The 12,998-nt window shown below is 42.4% G+C and overlaps 1 protein-coding gene across 2 annotated transcripts in view; it reads left to right on the top strand.

The window, feature by feature from the left end:
* Positions 1-12,042, top strand: part of LOC142311252 (uncharacterized) — a 31,580-nt gene extending 19,538 nt beyond the window's left edge. Inside the window, exon 6 of one of the 2 annotated variants that reach the window (XM_075349487.1) lies at positions 8,356-12,042. In XM_075349487.1, the coding sequence (XP_075205602.1) occupies positions 8,356-9,704 (1,349 nt within the window). In that variant the 3' untranslated portion in view covers positions 9,705-12,042. Of the gene's footprint in view, positions 1-8,352 lie in introns of both variants that reach the window. The other variant, XM_075349486.1, reaches the window with a different exon arrangement.
* Positions 12,043-12,998: the final 956 nt, after the last annotated feature.

Raw genomic sequence — 12,998 nt, 5'->3', positions numbered from 1 at the left:
CGGCAGACGCCAGTCTAGGTAGGCGAGTCCTTCAGGCGGCGGTTGCCCACCTGTAAGAGGGGGCCGTTTTCGGCTCTTTTTATTGAGGTATTCTTTTACGCACCCAGGGACTGCTCTTGGACGTCCCAATTGTCTGGGTCTCCCAATGGAGCGACAAAGAAAAAGGGAATTTTGTTTACTTACCGTAAATTCCTTTTCTTCTAGCTCCTATTGGGAGACCCAGCACCCGCCCCTGTGCCCTTTGGGCTGGTTGTTCTTTTGTGTACACATGTTGTTCATGTTGAATTGTTCTTTTGGTTCATGGTCTGCAGTTCTCCGAACATCCTTCGGATTGAATTTACCTTAGACCAATTTATAAGTTTTCTCCTTCCTGCTTTTGCACCAAAACTGAGGAGCCCGTGGTCCACGGGAGGGTGTATAGGCAGGGGGGAGGGGTTACACTTTTTAAAGTGTAATACTTTGTGTGGCCTCCAGAGGCAGAAGCTATACACCCAATTGTCTGGGTCTCCCAATAGGAGCTAGAAGAAAAGGAATTTACGGTAAGTAAACAAAATTCCCTTTTTTATTTTCAATATTTTGTTGCGAATCCTTTGGAGGCAATCACTGCCTTAAGTCTGGAACCCATGGACATCACCAAACGCTGGGTTTCCTCCTTCTTAATGCTTTGCCAGGCCTTTACAGCTGCAGTCTTCAGGTCTTGCTTGTTTGTGTGTCTTTCCGTCTTAAGTCTGGATTTGAGCAAGTGAAATGCATGCTCAATTGGGTTAAGATCTGGTGATTGACTTGGCCATTGCAGAATGTTCCACTTTTTTGCACTCATGAACTCCTGGGTAGCTTTGGCTGTATGCTTGGGGTCATTGTCCATCTGTACTATGAAGCGCCGTCCGATCAACTTTGCGGCATTTGGCTGAATCTGGGCTGAAAGTATATCCCGGTACACTTCAGAATTCATCCGGCTACTCTTGTCTGCTGTCATCAATAAACACAAGTGACCCAGTGCCATTGAAAGCCATGCATGCCCATGCCATCACGTTGCCTCCACCATGTTTTACAGAGGATGTGGTGTGCCTTGGATCATGTGCCGTTCCCTTTCTTCTCCAAACTTTTTTCTTCCCATCATTCTGGTACAGGTTGATCTTGGTCTCATCTGTCCATAGAATACTTTTCCAGAACTGAGCTGGCTTCATGAGGTGTTTTTCAGCAAATTTAACTCTGGCCTGTCTATTTTTGGAATTGATGAATGGTTTGCATCTAGATGTGAACCCTTTCTATTTACTTTTATGGAGTCTTCTCTTTACTGTTGACTTAGAGACAGATACACCTACTTCACTGAGAGTGTTCTGGACTTCAGTTGATGTTGTGAACGGGTTCTTCTTCACCAAAGAAAGTATGCGGCGATCATCCACCACTGTTGTCATCCGTGGACGCCCAGGCCTTTTTGAGTTCCCAAGCTCACCAGTCAATTCCTTTTTTCTCAGAATGTACCCGACTGTTGATTTTGCTACTCCAAGCATGTCTGCTATCTCTCTGATGGATTTTTTTCTTTTTTTTCAGCCTCAGGATGTTCTGCTTCACCTCAATTGAGAGTTCCTTAGACCGCATGTTGTCTGGTCACAGCAACAGCTTCCAAATGCAAAACCACACACCTGTAATCAACCCCAGACATTTTAACTACTTCATTGATTACAGGTTAACGAGGGAGACGCCTTCAGAGTTAATTGCAGCCCTTAGAGTCCCTTGTCCAATTACTTTTGGTCCCTTGAAAAAGAGGAGGCTATGCATTACAGAGCTATGATTCCTAAACCCTTTCTCCGATTTGGATGTGAAAACTCTCATATTGCAGCTGGGAGTGTGCACTTTCAGCCCATATTATATATATAATTGTATTTCTGAACATGTTTTTGTAAACAGCTAAAATAACAAAACTTGTGTCACTGTCCAAATATTTCTGGACCTAACTGTATGCACACAAAAAAATCGAAATAAAGACTCCTGACACTTTCTCTCATTCACCACATTATTAAAAAAAATGAAATGAAAATAATCCCATGCAGGTCACTCATAGTCCAGTGAATCCATCTTAGTTCAAAAATAATAACCTGAAAAGGAAGAGAAAAAAAAAAGACACTTTCCCTCATTCACCAATTTATTGAAAAAAAAATTCCCTAGCAGGTCCGACGTAGCTCATGGAATCCAAAGTAGTTCACAAGTGGTGACCTGAAAAAAAGAAACAATACACTTTCCCTCATTCACCAATTTATTAAGTGAAAAAAATTCCCAGCATTTTTAATGTAATCCGACGTCCAAAGTCTATGGAGCCTTGTTCTGATGCTCTATAGACTTTTGCAACAGCCTTTGTGGAGTCACGATGCGCTCTGCATGACCTGGCGATTCTGATTAGCGGTAACGTCAGACAGCCTCTCAACTTCTGGGGAGGCTGTGGGCTGGTATTTTTTAGGCTGAGAAGGTCCCAATAACCATGGATCTTCCCAGCCTGATATCACTTCTCAGCTGTCTGCTTTACCTTTGCTGGATAGCCAAAAATGGGGAAGACACCACATCTTTTTTTTTTATTATTTTTATTTTTATTATGTTCCCAATCTCAGAAAGCTGTACAATAAGCTCCACATGCAATGCAATTTATTAAAATGTTGTGTGGGTTCTGCAATTATATATATACCGGATATCTCTCAATCTATATACAGTGCCTACAAGTAGTATGTGGTGTGGGTCAATTATTATTCAACCCGTAGGTTTAATATTTTGTGGAATAACCCTTGTTTGCAATTACAGCTAATAATCGTCTTTTATAAGACCTGATCAGGCCGGCACAGGTCTCTGGAGTTATCTTGGCCCACTCCTCCATGCAGATCTTCTCCAAGTTATCTAGGTTCTTTGGGTGTCTCATGTGGACATTAATCTTGAGCTCCTTCCACAAGTTTTCAATTGGGTTAAGGTCAGGAGACTGACTAGGCCACTGCAACACCTTGATTTTTTCCCTCTTGAACCAGGCCTTGGTTTTCTTGGCTGTGTGCTTTGTGTCGTTGTCTTGTTGGAAGATGAAATGACGACCCATCTTAAGATCCTTGATGGAGGAGCGGAGGTTCTTGGCCAAAATCTCCAGGTAGGCCGTGCTATCCATCTTCCCATGGATGCGGACCAGATGGCCAGGCCCCTTGGCTGAGAAACAGCCCCACAGCATGATGCTGCCACCACCATGCTTGACTGTAGGGATAGTATTCTTGGGGTCGTATGCAGTGCCATCCAGTCTCCAAACGTCACGTGTGTGGCTGGCACCAAAGATCTCGATCTTGGTCTCATCAGACCAGAGAACCTTGAACCAGTCTGTCTCAGAGTCCTCCAAGTGATCATGAGCAAACTGTAGACGAGCCTTGACATGACGCTTTGAAAGTAAAGGTACCTTACGGGCTCGTCTGGAACGGAGACCATTGCGGTGGAGTACGTTACTTATGGTATTGACTGAAACCAATGTCCCCACTGCCATGAGATCTTCCCGGAGCTCCTTCCTTGTTGTACTTGGGTTAGCCTTGACTGTTCGGACAAGCCTGGCCTCGGCACGGGTGGAAACTGTCAAAGGCTGTCCAGGCCGTGGAAGGCTAACAGTAGTTCCATAAGCCTTCCACTTCCGGATGATGCGCCCAACAGTGGAGACAGGTAGGCCCAACTCCTTGGAAAGGGTTTTGTACCCCTTGCCAGCCTTGTGACCCTCCACGATCTTGTCTCTGATGGCCTTGGAATGCTCCTTTGTCTTTCCCATGTTGACCAAGTATGAGTGCTGTTCACAAGTTTGGGGAGGGTCTTAATTAGTCAGAAAAGGCTGGAAAAAGAGATAATTAATCCAAACATGTGAAGCTCATTGTTCTTTGTGCCTGAAATACTTCTTAATACTTTAGGGGAACCAAACAGAATTCTGGTGGTTTGAGGGGTTGAATAATAAATGACCCTCTGAATAAACTTTTCACAATTTAAAAAAAAAAAAAAAAAAAGAAATAACACTCTTTTTTGCTGCAGTGCATTTCACACTTCCAGGCTGATCTACAGTCCAAATGTCACAATGCCAAGTTAATTCCGAATGTGTAAACCTGCTAAATCTGCAGGGGGTTGAATACTACTTGTAGGCACTGTATGTCTGTATATCTAGCTATGTCTATTTGCTATCTATCTACTCTCTATTTAATCTGTCTAGCTTTTCTTTAGTTACCACCCATACGGATTTTGGCGCAAAAACTCAGCAATTCCTCAAACATTTTTATACCTTTATTTTTGACTGTCTTCATTAAAATCAATGGAGGGAAAAAATGCTGCAAAAATAGTGAAAGAATTGACATGCCGCAGATTCTTTTCTCACCAAATCTGCAACTAACAAATAAGAAACGTGCATAAGACTTCAGGATTCTTATGGGCTTTGCTGGCATCAGGATTCCCTTTAGGGTTTGTGACAAAAATGCACTCAAAACCACATAAAAAAAACCATAATAAAAATGCAACGTGTGCACACAGCCTAAAACTGATTTAGGTATAAGAAGTAAAATAGTAACATAGTTTCTAAGGCTGAAGGAAGACCTTATGTCCATCTAGTTCATCCTATTTTAGTGCAGCTGTTTTCCAGTGTTAAGCCACGGGAAGGCAATTTTCTTCATAGGGAAAAAAAATATTTCCTGACTCCTAAGCTGGGTCAACTATCTACCTGTAAGACTATGTTATTCATAACCTATACTGTTGCTATCAAGAAAAGCATCCATTCCTCTCTTAAATTCATTCAGTGAGTTGGCCAACACCACTTCCTCGGGAAGAGAGTTCAAGAGCGATACTGCTCTTACCATGAAGAACCCTCTTCTATGCTGGTGCAGAAATAATCTTTCCTCCAATCGAAGAGAATGCACCCTTGTTCTTGTCACAGTCCTTGGTACAAACAGATCATGGGAGAGATCTCTGTACTGCCCTCTGATATACTTGTACATATTTATTAGGTCTACCCTAAGTCTTCTATTTTCTAGAGTAAATAGACCTAATTTTGATAACCTTTCTGGGTATTGTAGTGCACCCACTCCATTTACTATCTTAGATGCCCGCCTCTGAACACTTTCAAGTTCAGTAATGTCTTTCTTGAGCACCGGCGCCCAAAATTGCACACAATACTCCAAGTGTGGTCTGACGAGTGATTTGTACAGAGGAGAATTATGTTTTCATCTCGTGCCCCCAGACCTCTTCTAATGCATAAAGAATACATAGTTACTTTATGTAGGACAAATACTTCCAGTTTGTTTCTCTAGACATGGATTAAAAAAAAAAAAAAAAAATATATATACAGTCAGGGCCAGAAATATTTGGACAGTGACACAAGTTTTGTTATTTTAGCTGTTTACAAAAACATGTTCAGAAATACAATTATATATATAATATGGGCTGAAAGTGCACACTCCCAGCTGCAATATGAGAGTTTTCACATCCAAATCGGAGAAAGGGTTTAGGAATCATAGCTCTGTAATGCATAGCCTCCTCTTTTTCAAGGGACCAAAAGTAATTGGACAAGGGACTCTAAGGGCTGCAATTAACTCTGAAGGCATCTCCCTCGTTAACCTGTAATCAATGAAGTAGTTAAAAGGTCTGGGGTTGATTACAGGTGTGTGGTTTTGCATTTGGAAGCTGTTGCTGTGACCAGACAACATGCGGTCTAAGGAACTCTCAATTGAGGTGAAGCAGAACATCCTGAGGCTGAAAAAAAAGAAAAAATCCATCAGAGAGATAGCAGACATGCTTGGAGTAGCAAAATCAACAGTCGGGTACATTCTGTGAAAAAAGGAATTGACTGGTGAGCTTGGGAACTCAAAAAGGCCTGGGCGTCCACGGATGACAACAGTGGTGGATGATCGCCGCATACTTTCTTTGGTGAAGAAGAACCCGTTCACAACATCAACTGAAGTCCAGAACACTCTCAGTGAAGTAGTATATCTGTCTCTAAGTCAAAAGTAAAGAGAAGACTCCATGAAAGTAAATACAAAGGGTTCACATCTAGATGCAAACCATTCATCAATTCCAAAAATAGACAGGCCAGAGTTAAATTTGCTGAAAAGCACCTCATGAAGCCAGCTCAGTTCTGGAAAAGTATTCTATGGACAGATGAGACAAAGATCAACCTGTACCAGAATGATGGGAAGAAAAAAGTTTGGAGAAGAAAGGGAATGGCAACTGATCCAAGGCACACCACATCCTCTGTAAAACATGGTGGAGGCTACGTGATGGCATGGGCATGCATGGCTTTCAATGGCACTGGGTCACTTGTGTTTATTGATGACATAACAGCAGACAAGAGTAGCCGGATGAATTCTGAAGTGTACCGGGATATACTTTCAGCCCAGATTCAGCCAAATGCCGCAAAGTTGATCGGACGGCGCTTCATAGTACAGATGGACAATGACCCCAAGCATACAGCCAAAGCTACCCAGGAGTTCATGAGTGCAAAAAAGTGGAACATTCTGCAATGGCCAAGTCAATCACCAGATCTTAACCCAATTGAGCATGCATTTCACTTGCTCAAATCCAGACTTAAGATGGAAAGACCCACAAACAAGCAAGACCTGAAGGCTGCGGCTGTAAAGACCTGGCAAAGCATTAAGAAGGAGGAAACCCAGCGTTTGGTGATGTCCATGGGTTCCAGACTTAAGGCAGTGATTGCCTCCAAAGGATTCGCAACAAAATATTGAAAATAAAAATATTTTGTTTGGGTTTGGTTTATTTGTCCAATTACTTTTGACCTTCTAAAATGGGCAGTGTTTGTAAAGAAATGTGTACAATTCCTACAATTTCTATCAGATATTTTTGTTCAAACCTTCAAATTAAATGTTACAATCTGCACTTGAATTCTGTTGTAGAGGTTTCATTTCAAATCCAATGTGGTGGCATGCAGAGCCCAACTCGCGAAAATTGTGTCACTGTCCAAATATTTCTGGACCTAACTGTATATATATATATATATACCGTGTTTCCCCGAAAATAAGACGTCCCCCGAAAATAAGACATAGCCGGAGTTTTCAGGGATGCTTTAATATAAGACATCCCCTGAAAATAAGACATAGCTGTGGTCATTAATGAAGTGTCATGTAGCGGTGAAAAAGTTAAAGACACTGCAGAACACTTCATTATAGACAGCGGAGACCCACTAAAGAAAGAAGAAAGAAGACCCCCGATCATACTCACCAGACGCCGACCGGGAGCAGGTGAGCGCATCATTGTCCTGCAGCGGAACACACACACACATCAGATCTCACACACACACAGACACACACACACACACAGACTACAGATCGCATACACACACTCACCCCATCCAGTGATATTGCTTGCTTCTCGGCGGCGATATTGTGCTGTGATCTTCCAGGACCTTGATCACATGGCCGGAAGCATGTGACATCTCTGGATGTTGTGAGTGTGTGCGCGCGCGATTGTAGTGGTACGTGCGATATCATGAGTGTGTGAGTGTGTGAGTGTATGTGATCGGATGTGTGCGTGTATGCGATCGGATGTGTGCGTGTATGCGATTGGATGTGTGACTGTGCGTGTATGCGATCGGATGTGTGAGTGTCGGCAGGAGGACAGCGTGCAGCACAGCTGCTGGGAGTGCTCACAGGAGAGCACAGGGAGGAATAATTTGAAAGGGGTGTGTGTGTGTGTGTGTGTGTGTGTGTGTGTGTGTGTGTGTGTATGCTGTCTGATGTGAGTGTCGGCCAGATGCAGGAGAGCACAGCTACTGAGAGATCACCGGGAGCAATGATTTGAAAGGTGTGTGTGTGTGTGTGTGTGTGTGTGTGTATGTCTAGATGAGTGTATGCTATCTGATATATGTGAGTGTGTTTGTGTGATCTGAAGTATGTGTGTCGGCCAGACGCAGGGGAGGCGTGCAGCATACCTGCTGGGAGATCACAGGAAGATCTGGGAGCCATAAAGACGCCTGGGGCTGGTAAGTATGATGATCCTGGGAAGGGGGGTCTGCTTATTGTGGGGGGTAAACTTACCCCAACCATGTCTCCTCAAGAATAAGACACCCCCTGAAAATAAGACATAGTGCTTTTTTCAGGGCAAAAAAAATATAAGACAGTGTCTTATTTTCGGGGAAACAGAGTATATTTCATTATCAAATCTTTAACACAATGCTAATATCGTTCTAGCTAAACATCCTCTTCTCAAAAGCTATTTTCCATTCTCCACAAGTTGCTGAAACCCACAATGAATATCTGATTTTGCCAGATAAAGCAAAAATGAGAATGTAAGACAGAATAAATAGATGAAATGTCCTGTATTTAGAATTAAATAACAACATCACTTTCTTTTCAGCAGATGGCTATAGAAAGGAATCAGAGGCTCATATCTTGTTATCCTCAAAGATTGGAGGAAAAGAGAACAATATCAGTCGAGATACTTTTAAGCGAAATCTCATTGCGCCAAATATCGGTCTACAAAGTCATGACAGACCTTTACAATCTGATCCTGAAAAACTATCTTATTCTGAACACTCGCAGATTATAACAGAAAGTACAAGTTATACAGAGAGTCAAATATATCCATCTCCTGAAAGTGACTGTGCTATGTTCAGCCAGTCTTCGTACATGGGAGAATGGCAGCTGAATTATTCTAAAAACGGAGAATATTTTAAACAGAAAACATCCATTAATTTGTTTTTGTGCAAAGAATGCGGGAAATGTTTCAATCAAGACGCTGTTCTCATTAAACATCAAGAAATCAACTCAGAGGAGAAGCCATATTCATGTTCACAATGTGGAAAACGGTTCACCCAGAAAACAGGTCTTGTGGAACATCAAAGAAGTCACACAGGAGAGAGGCCGTTTCCGTGTTCAGAATGTGGGAAACATTTTTCCCGGAAGTCGCTCCTTATTCGACATCGGAAAAGTCACACAGGAGAGAAATTGTTTCAATGTTCAGAATGCGGCAAATGTTTTGTCTATAAATCGGATCTTTTTAAACATCAGAAACGTCACACAGGGAACAAACCATTTTCATGTTCTGAATGTGGAAAATGTTTTTTCCTAAAATCAGACCTTGTTAGACATCAGAAAGTCCACACAGAGGAGAAGCTGTTTTCCTATAATAGGATAGTATTAAATAAAGAACCAAATCTCCTTGAACATGAGACAATTGACACAGTAGAGAATCTGTTTTCATGTCCACAATGCGGAAAATGCTTTACAAAGAAATCAAATCTTAACAAGCACTGGAAAATGCACATGGGGGCCAAGACATTTACATGCTCAGAATGTGGGAAATATTTTTTTCATAACTCTGAGCTTTTGCGACATCAGAAAAGTCACACAGGAGAGAGGCTGTTTTCATGTCAAGAATGTGGCAAGGGTTATATCCATAAAACTGGTCTTGTGGAACATCTGAGAACTCACACAGGGGAGAATCTGTTTCCTTGTTCCGAATGCAGGAAATGTTTTACAAACAAATCGGCTCTTGTTCGTCATTTAAAGGTTCATACAGGGGAAAAGCCTTTTGCATGTTGTGAATGTGGGAAATGTTTTGCACATAAATCCGGACTCATTGACCATCAGAGAATTCACACTGGAGAGAAGCCATTTCTCTGTACAGAATGTGGGAAATGCTTTAGCACCAGATCAGATCTTACTAGGCATCAAAAGATTCACACACGGGAGAAAGATCTCACATAACCCAAATCTTTTACTCAGAATCACAGTGATAACACATTGTTTCAATTAAGTATTGCTCTCTCATGAAAGTCAGTGTATAGATCCAACCCAACAGGAGCCACACAGATTAATTTGCTTGGAGGTTAAGGCTGCGGTCGAATGATGCCTTCCCAAGGTGTTTTTTGTTTGCTGTATTTTTAGTGTTTTATAGGAAAATTTCTACCAAAAAAACTCCTTGTGATCGCATAGTGTGAACATGAACATGGGCTAAGGGTAGTGCAATACAGTGCACTATTGCATAAACCAGCATGGTTTTTCATCGTTTGGGGTAAGTTTTGTGACTGCATTCTATTTATAGTGAGATCATTAACATTGGTGTTAAACTGGTCATAAAGCAATGAAAAATGGATCAAAACTATGCATACCCCAAGGCCCCGTTCAGACATGTTTGTTTTTTTATGCACAGGGTCTGTCTATTTCTTTACAGATAGAATACATAGCCATTAAAGTTTATGTAGTTATTCACATGTCCACTTTTTTGCATAGTTTGTCCATGTATGTCAATTTATGATCTTAATCTGAGAACGGTAATAATCACTGACCGCTCACATAGCCGTCCGTGTGCAATCTGTGTGCAGTTTTCAACACCGTAATGGGTAGGAGACACTTTGCAAGTTTTCTTTATATTTTTTTTTTTTTTTCAATTTAAGTGTTTTATTGGTTTTCATGAAAAAAAGGACAACAAAACGGGTCATGTCATACAGATACATATTACATAACAACTATGAGAACCAGGACCATGAGGTCCAACAAGTAAAGGAAAGAAGGGGAGAGAGGGGGCTGGAGGGCATTGCACATAGGCGATATTGTGACAATTATCCACTACAACACCTAGAGAAGCTCCTGGCGCACAGACTCCCCCTTCCACCCGTCTCTCACTCTCCTAAAGGAAACTTACCATAAAAGAAACTCCTAAAAAGAAAGGTCAGAAAGTGGAAGGAGAAAGGAAAGAAGACAGAAAGGGAGAAAGAGTATCGAAAGAGGGTGCCATGGGGCCTTCACCTGCCCGCCATGTTTATGTAAGGAGGTAAAAGGTTCCGATCAAAAAGGGGATTTGGGTCATGTCATGGGTTTGAGCCAGATCCTGCCAAATAAGACTCCCAGTGGGACCATTTTGTGATCACAGACTCTGCATCTCCCCGCGACTGGGCCAGAACCCTCTCCATCCGGTATATTGCATTCACCTCGTCAGTCCACTCTTCCAGGGTTGGAGAGTCTGCCTTCTTCCAATGACGTATATTTTTTTTTTCTATATGTGAAAATCACAGTAGTAACTATGAATGATAAGTAAAGGAAAGGCAGCAGCGCTGAGAATTTGTATTAGGCCTCTTTCAAACATCCGTGAAAAACTATGCACATTTTGCACGGACGTGTAAAAGGTGCATATTGCTCTCCGTATGTCGGGATTTTGGCACATGAGTGTTCTCCGTGCGCTATCCGTGATAATACACGGACAACAGGAACTTTCTGCTCACCTGTCCTTGGCGTTGCTGTCCGTGGTGCTGATGTCTTCGGCCCTGCCGACTCCCCGCTGCTGCTGCTTCCAGTCCTCGGTGTAGTGAATATGCGATGAGCATAATGGGCGGGGGTCAGAAGTAAGTGATAGCACAAAGCCGAAGACAGCACCACTGGAGACAATGAGTGTAGAAATTCATTTTATTTCACAGACACGTGTTTTCTCCGGTAGGTGTCACACGGATCACATCAGTGTGCGGTCCGTGTGACACCCATGCTGCCGGAGAAAAACGGATATGTCTGTGTTGAGCACACGGCCACACGTATGCTCCACACAGACACACGGTCCATGTGAAAACACGCATGTGTGCGCAGACGCATTGATTTTAATGGGTCTACATGTGCCCATATCTCCGGTACGTGTGAACATGGATGTATTATGTACCGGAGACACGGATGTGTGAAGGAGGCCTTAGGGAGTGCACGGCTCTGTGGACTTGATCCAGCAGTCACCCACAATCAACAAATTTGAGAGATTGGCAGCACATTCAGTGAGAGGATTATTTTCTTAACCCATGTGATGCTTCAGTGAGCTTTTCTCAAGCATAGGAATGTTTAAGCGGTGGCCAGTATTTATACAGGTGCTAACAATCGATAATTATAACATCAATGAGTCAATAAGCATTAAAAAGTGACAAACACAGCAATCGATCATCATATCCGCATTCTACGTGTCAAGTATCAGTTCAATAGATAGAGTGCAAAACAATTCATGTGTCATTTTGTAACAATAAGGACCTTGTAATTCAACAAACAAATAAATGATTTACAATTGTATTTACAACCACTAGTGGCTCCATTCATAAAAAAAACAACAATTCACATGTTCCATGATGTCATTGTATAAAATACCTCCACACTGAGTATTCATGGTGCCCTCAGCCTGCTCGGAATGACGAATATACATAAATGTCATACATAGTAAAAAAAAAAAAAAAAGGAGAGGTGAGAAAGACAAGTGATCACTTGCTGGGGTACCTCCCAGGGATCACAAGTGCATGCCAAAGAGGCAAAAATTACTCTTGGAAACCAATGTAAGCTGGGTTATTGCCCCTAATGTGTGCGCCAAATTAGAGCATGCACAATGAGAGTATAGCATAGGGGGCAGTCATCCCACATGTCAGATTGTACTCACAGTAAGATGTTATGTTGATAATAGTCCCAATGTTGCAGATCCCATATTCCTTTAATGAACTAGTCACGTTGGATAACGTTATTATTTGCAGATATGGGGTTAATCTGCAAGTTAATAGCATTAGGAAAGTGCCCAGCCACTGTACTGAAAGAGTGGCACCCAGGAAAAAATGAACTTTATTCTTCCTGGGAGTCTCCGGCTTCAAATCAGAGAGGAGTGCATAGAGCAACTTCAGTCAACTCTCACAGTATTGTGAGCTCTGGTACTTTGACAGCCGTGAACTGCAGTCGACTGTCAGTGAAAGTGCAGGGGCATGAATACAGCTGGCTCTCACTATGTACTGATCACTGTAGCAGAGTATGGCTATGTGCCCACGGGGAGAGTGTCCTGCGGTTATATCCGCAGGACATTCTGCAGGAGCTCGCAGAAATCCGCACCACAACTTTTGTCTGTTTACATGCTGCGGTTGTACAGCGGAATGTCCTGCGGTATGCTGCGGTATTCTGCATTGAGGATACACTATCATGGCTTCGGCACTGCATCCTCAATGCAGAACAAGTGCTGGAATGATCGGGGCGTTCATACTTACCTCCATCACGCAGCAC

Source organism: Anomaloglossus baeobatrachus, chromosome 5, assembly GCF_048569485.1.
Source record: "Anomaloglossus baeobatrachus isolate aAnoBae1 chromosome 5, aAnoBae1.hap1, whole genome shotgun sequence".
In the NCBI taxonomy this organism is placed as follows: domain Eukaryota; kingdom Metazoa; phylum Chordata; class Amphibia; order Anura; family Aromobatidae; genus Anomaloglossus; species Anomaloglossus baeobatrachus.
The sequence above is the reverse complement of the archived record's forward strand: the minus strand, read 5'-3'. Positions and strand labels throughout refer to the sequence as shown.